General features: G+C 41.5%; 1 protein-coding gene across 1 annotated transcript in view; it reads left to right on the forward strand.

Annotated features, from left to right (window-relative positions):
* Nucleotides 1-6,807, forward strand: part of mpped1 (metallophosphoesterase domain containing 1) — a 65,662-nt gene that overhangs the window by 17,800 nt on the left and 41,055 nt on the right. The window contains exon 3 of the mRNA XM_037980594.1: nucleotides 2,812-3,037. Coding sequence (XP_037836522.1) covers nucleotides 2,812-3,037 — 226 coding nt within the window. The remainder of the gene's footprint in view (nucleotides 1-2,811; nucleotides 3,038-6,807) is intronic.

Consider the following 6,807-nt stretch of genomic DNA (forward strand, 5'->3'; position numbering starts at 1 on the left):
ATGTCAGTTTAGAAGCTATCAAAGTTCTCAAATAAAGCACCTTTTGAGAATGTCAATGTTTGTTGGGAATTATCTTACAAAACTAGGAAGTATTTTTGGTTTATTTATTGAAAGTTATGGTTGTTTATTGATATTAGTAAAAAAAAAAAAAATCGCAACTTTTAGGAAAATGCCTCGCGAAATCCTGGAGGGACTGCTTAGGGTCTGGGTGCAATGTTTGGCCGGCTGAAGTATTGCTCGAACCTCCGTTTATTGTGTACATTGGCTTTGTGTGTCCGTTTGCTTTTTGTGGAAGTACAGCCCCTCATTTATGGGGGATTTTTCTTGGTGTCTGTCTGACAGCTCGACACAAGGCGTTGTTCTAAACAAATGGGAGCTGTGTATGGAGAGGCGGCAGCCTGGGCCTAAACTGCGGAGACGGGCACTCTTTGACAGCTGCTTTCATCTCGTTATTATTCCTGCTTCACACTCAAGGATTTTTTTTGGGCATCCTAAAGTATTTCTTTTGCCGCCTCCTTCCTCTCCCTCCCTCCCATCCTTCCACTGCCACTAAGCCGTGATTGGCTGTTATGACAGCGCTGTCGCCAGGCTTGTCAGCCTTTTCTGAAGCTTACTTTAATTACTCCTTTTCACTAACGCGACGTGTTCATGCACAGATGCATGCGAGCCCGCGCACACATCAGAAAGTCAATCACAAATGCACATGCTGACACACAAAACCAGTTTTCCGAGCCGCACGCTGCGCTATGCTGCCTATAATAATGGAAAAAGAATGGCGATTGAACTCTCCATCAGTTTCCCCCTACCTCACACGGCAGACCCCCAGATGTTTGTCAATGTTGACTCTCTGTTTCTTGAGCTGAGCTTTGAAAATGTCATGTAGAAAAGTGAAAGCCCAGACACGGCTGGCTCTGATGAGCCGAGATCGATGCTGCACCCTGCTGTTCCGAGCTCTGAATAGCCAATTAAAGCCATTGAAATGGAGGAGAGGACGAAGGAGTGAGGGTTTGATTAGAGGGGGAAGATGATGGAAGCGAAAGGGGTAAAGATGCTGCAGTGACGGCCATAATTTGTAAATCTTAAATATCCTGCATCGTAACTTTAACACCTAAGTACAGTGCATTGAGTAGAGACCCTGACGGATTGAGGAAATCAATAAAACAGATGTACAGATTTATTAAAACTAGCAAAAAGAAGAAGAAAGCTTTGTTTCAGGAATGCCAAAACATCTGATAGGGGTTTCATGTTGTTTCATGTTGTTCTCACCTTCCTTCTCCCCATTATCTATTCCTTTCTGTCTGCTACCACTCATTCTTTCCTCAACACCAGAAGCATATTTGGTCACGCTTTTCTGCATCTGTGTCGGCAACCGATTGTGCACATACAAGCAATTTTTGAGTTCTTGTCAATTCGGATTGCTAAATTATCCAGATGTTAACAGCATCAAGTCTCCTCACACAATATTTGCACAAAACAAGCCTTTTTGTTGGGGTTTTTTCCTACCTGTTATATATTTTGTCTGTTGAATCTTGGTCAGGGGTTGGTGTCACGTTTCAGGAGCAGATGGACACAGGGACCGAGCACCCAGGTTTTATTTGGGCACAGAAAGGTTCAGGTCAAAAACAGGCCAGGGTCAATACCAAGGGGTCAGCAGGGTTCTCCGGGTCGGACAGACAGGGACACGGAGCCAGGAGACGGGTCAGACAGGTGATCCAAATCTGGGAAGTCCAGAGCCAAGGGGAAGGAACTGGTCAGGGTACGACCGGCTGGGGCAGAGGGCGAGGAAAACAGACAGGTCTTAGGTTAGGCAAAAAAATCGTACAAGCGCTTACGGAGGTCCTGAAAGTGTTTGACAACATGCAGTGGGTGAACCCGCCCTTAAATAGCAGCAGCTGGTGATTGCGGGGATGAAGGACAGGTGAAAGCCATGACAGTTGGTGGACCTTAGCGGACAGGTAAAGATGACCAAATTCACATCACATGCAGAGCAGACAGAAAGAATAAAAAGCATGTTTCCACCTTTAGGCCTCCTTCACATTGGATGACAATGCCTCTAAGCCAGGGGTGTCCAATCCTGGTCCTCAGGGCCTCCATCCTGCAGGTTTTCCTTGTTTCTCTGCTCCAACACACCTGATCCGATGGTTAAATCACCTCTTCATGTTCTGCAGAAGCCTGTTAATCACCCATTGATTCAGATCAGGTATGTTGGAGCAGAGGAACAAGTAAAACCTGCAGGATGGTGGCCCTGAGGACCAGGATTGGACACCCCTGGTCTAAGCTCTCAACAACCTACACGACCTGTAAGAATGTGGCTGGATTGCAGGAATTTGGCAAACCTATGATGCTGCTACGCTCTTAGTTCTCATCAAACAGGGTTTTTCCTGCTATTTTATGCATCCCTTAGACACACTTACGCATTTTTATGCTTTTCAGTTAAGCAGAAGAAAATGGATGGATGGACGGATGGACGGATGGACGGATGGACGGATGGACGGATGGATGGATGGATGGATGGATGGATGGATGGATGGATAGATGGATGGATGGATTGCAAAAGTTTAGCCAAAAGCTAAAAGTAGCATAAGGAGGCACAAAAGAGCCAGATTTCAAAGAGAACATAGCACCCATCTCCTGAACGAGCTGAACATTTTGAACAAAGTCTGCAGAAGAAGTTAGATTGCCAAAAGCATGGAGAAATAAAAAAAACAGGAGCTGAATTTGCATTGACCCAATATGTCTCCAACTTTACCTTTTTCTTTAATTACCTGCTGTCAATCCAAACATGTTTCTGCCTCTCTCTTCCCTTCCCAGGCACCCTGCCCTACGACATCAAAATAGTAATTGCCGGAAACCACGAACTGACGTTTGACCAGGAGTTCATGGCGGACCTAATCAAGCAGGACTTCTACTACTTCCCGTCGGCTTCCAAGCTGAAACCGGAAAACTACGAGAACGTCCAGTCGCTGCTCACCAACTGCATCTACCTGCAGGACTCTGACGTCACCGTTCGGGGTTTCAGGATCTACGGCTCTCCCTGGTGAGTAAGCCCTACCAGTCTGCCTTACGTCACAGTGAACACCTACAATTACTGGAAACAGAAGTCAAGCTTGTGGTTAATTCTTGGCCCAAAGTGGTGCCAAGAAAAAGCAAACAAAAGCTACAGAATCACACTTGCCAACATTTGGGAATGTCAATGTGGGACAACATAGCGTGGAACGCCACGGGAAGGCAGCAGTCATGTCATAAGGGCGTCATGCTAGCAGGCAGTGATGGACGAAGTACTCAACTGTAGTACTTGAGTAAAAGTAATGATACTCGTGGTCAAATCTTACTCAACTACAAGTAAAAGTTGCTTGGTTGAAAATGTACTCAAGTTAAAGTCCTGAAGTACTCAAAGTATTCAAAAGTACATGCATTTAAAAGTGCTTAAGTATTCAAAAACACAAATTAAATGTTCTAATATCAGTAATTTTGCAGAAGCTTGTACTTTTCAGAAACCACCTGATGTATCGACGCGTAGAAACACTCTGCTGCAACTTCTACACCACCTGGAAAGAACTTCAGCAGAAAAATACCACAAAAAATAAGGATTTATTTGTCTAAAAACACCAAACCAGAGAGTCTTGGTTCTCCTCACACTTTCACTGTGGAGCCGAGGTTTAAGGTTGAATCTGTCCACGAAGTAACGACCAGCTTCCTGTAAATATAGTGGAGTCAAAAGTACAATAAGTTATAAGTTCCCCCCCAAAAAATGACTCAAGTAAAGTAAAGATTCTCAAAGAATGCACTTTAGTACAGTAATCAAGTAAATGTACTCCGTTACTGTCCACCACTGGTAGCAGGTATTTTGACCAGTGACTGTCTACCATCTAAAACACACGTGTCAAACTCAAGGCCCGCGGGCCAGATCCGGCCCTCTGTAACATTTCATCCGGCCCTCCAGTCTGGTTCAGATCAAGTCTCTGATTCTTATTTTGCTTTAAAAAAACTGAAGTTTTCTCTGACAGTGACTTAGAAGCCAACAATATATAGTTTTAATTTCTGTCTGATCAGGTTTTTGTCTGTTTTAATGTTAAAAACTTCATTTAAAAGCTGAGTGAGGCGTAAGAAATGACAGCTAATGATGAGCTTTTAGAAGTTTGATCTATTTATGTGTTCATTAAAGTCTGTTTGCTCTAAATTCTGTATAATCTGTAACTGGGAAAAGGTCATTGATATTTCTATATGAATGATTTGACATAATACATCTAAAACAAATTAATTTATGTAATTTTTAATAAATATTGATCATGATTGACCCTTGGCTAGGACCAAATTTTTTAATTTTGGCCCCCTGGCGTCTCTGGGTTTGACACCCCTGGTCTAAAACAACTATAATGTCAAAAACAAAGCCAAGATCTTAATATACTATTCTGGGCTCAGTTTAGACTAATTAGACAGGCTAAACAAAGCCTAACCTTTTTTCAGCAACAGGTTATGCACCATTTAAGTCCTCCGCCACTGTTGCTGCGTAGATGTTGACTCGTACAAAGAAACCAAAAGTGAAATTGAAACAGAGAAGGCTGCTGATGGACGTATCAAAGTTGAGTTATTTGCAGGTCCACATCAGCCCCCGGCTCCAGATAAATCTAAATCCTGCTGCAGATCCCAACAAAAGGGGGTTTCTAGTTGACTTTTAAACAATTTATTTTCTCTTTGATACCACAAATCTATTGCACATGATGCAGAAAATAAACTATGACCGTGACCCACATTCGCTGCTTTATTTTTCTTATTATGAGCGATGGCGAGTTGGTTAATAACACTTTACAAGTAAGTCACTATTTTGCAGAGAGCCTTTTTCCCCTTATTCCTTTACGATCTGATAATCTGTCACCTTCAGTGCAAATTTAAAGACTCCCTCTTTCGTTACCTTGTGATTGGATTCACCTTGGAAAAACGGTTACCTATATTACATGAAACTTTAGTTGATTTAATAACTAATATTTGTTCTGCAGGTTGGAAATAAAACATGTTATGCACTAAAATATGTGTCTCATTCTGGAGTAGTGTGCTATGTCTTTTGATAGTGGTACAAATATATATATATACCTTTTGGTGCATATACAAATTATGCATCTCAACATAGGCCTTTTTTCCTCTATTATTCAGTGTTTCTTACTACAGTAGTGATGACTTTACTGATGTTTTTTCCTGAAATCCCTCCAGAATGCAGACAGTGCACATCCAAGCCTCCATAGACATAGGTTAAGTAGTATTTTAGTGCAAAATATTCTCATCAAAACTACAGTTGAAGGGTCTTTTTAGCTTGCCATATCTCCGTCAATTAACATGTGTGACTATCAAAGTCTTCTGCTGCTCAAGGTTTGGGAATTTATAAGATCTGACGTATAGTTTGAGGCTTACTTTTTACTTTAAAGAAGACGCCTGCTGTAGTTTGTGAAGGTATTAGTGAAGCATATCGTCCACTACCACTCAGAAAATGGTAAAAATTTTGATTTGGTCGTTATTTACATAGGTTTGTGTGGGTTTTCTTCCAAATACAACATAAAACCTCCTTTAAATGTGGGAAATAGGTGCAGTGAGCAGATTAGTTTGTGAATTAGACAAATGTGAAAAATTCAAATCTGCCTGCTCAGTTGATGAACCCGGGCCAAAATGTTCTATGTGGTCAAAAACAAAAAGTTTGTTGTGTTTTTCTTTCTCTCCAAGACGAGAAAATCTTCCGATGAAGTTTTTTCCTCATCAAAGGAAGAACAAAAGCAAACTAAAAGCTCACATGGGAGAAATGATCACTTTACGTTGATCCCATCTCCACCTTCATTAGACTCATTATCACAACAGTAAAAGGTTTTCATGCCACCGTTACCCCTCCTTTTACCCTCCCCCCCTTTTCCTTTACTTTTACAGTATGCATGAAAACAACCGAGTTAATTAAAGCAGGCGAGAGTCTCCTCCGTTTGCTGCTCATCAGAGCGGACGAGTCAACAAACAGAATGCAGGTAGTCCATTTCTGTCAAATGGGAGATGAGAGGAAGAGGGGAAAGAAGAAGGAGAGGGAGGAGGGAGACAAGACGGAAAAGAGGAAAAAAAAAAACGGTCTTTCTTCATCTCTTTAGTTTTTGATGAGCTTTCCTAATTGGGCCACTATAGAAGGAGAAGTGAATCCTCAATAATTAAAAAATCTAATTAAAGAGTCTTTTGCATCCCCATCCTTAATTATTTCATGCAAAGCAGTGGGGAACGATACATTTTTTTCCGTTTTCTTTTAAAGAACAGAACGGCAGCTCTGGCTCGCTCTCCTTTTGTCACTTTGTGCAAATCCTAAATCAACAAATAGACGACTTTGTCTTTCTCCCTTTGTATGTCTGTCCGTCCTACCTGCCAATAAGCGAGTCCTCAGAGACGGTCCTTATAGACATTTAACGAGATTTCTTGGGATACAGCAATGCTACCCTTTCAGGTTTCATCATATGAAAACTGTATTTTTACTGTTTGGTCCATTTAGAATCACAAGCAAATCAAAACTTTTAAAAAAAACCCAGAGAGATGTCTTGTTATAACCATTTGACGACATAAAATCCAAATAAAAAATTCAGGTGAACAATGAATCTTGGTTTGTGACTCCGACAGGCAGACCCTCCAGGATTTCGCAATGATGCGATCGCAACTAATGCAAAATTGCGACTTTTTGCAACTTTAACACAATATTTATTGTTTCTAAAGTGATTCTCCACCGTTTCTGCGGTCTAGTCTCTTCTTTGTGGGTTTGTGTAGCGTGGAATACAAAATAAGCCCAAATAACTC

This window comes from Kryptolebias marmoratus, linkage group LG1 (assembly GCF_001649575.2).
Source record: "Kryptolebias marmoratus isolate JLee-2015 linkage group LG1, ASM164957v2, whole genome shotgun sequence".
NCBI classification, from domain to species: domain Eukaryota; kingdom Metazoa; phylum Chordata; class Actinopteri; order Cyprinodontiformes; family Rivulidae; genus Kryptolebias; species Kryptolebias marmoratus.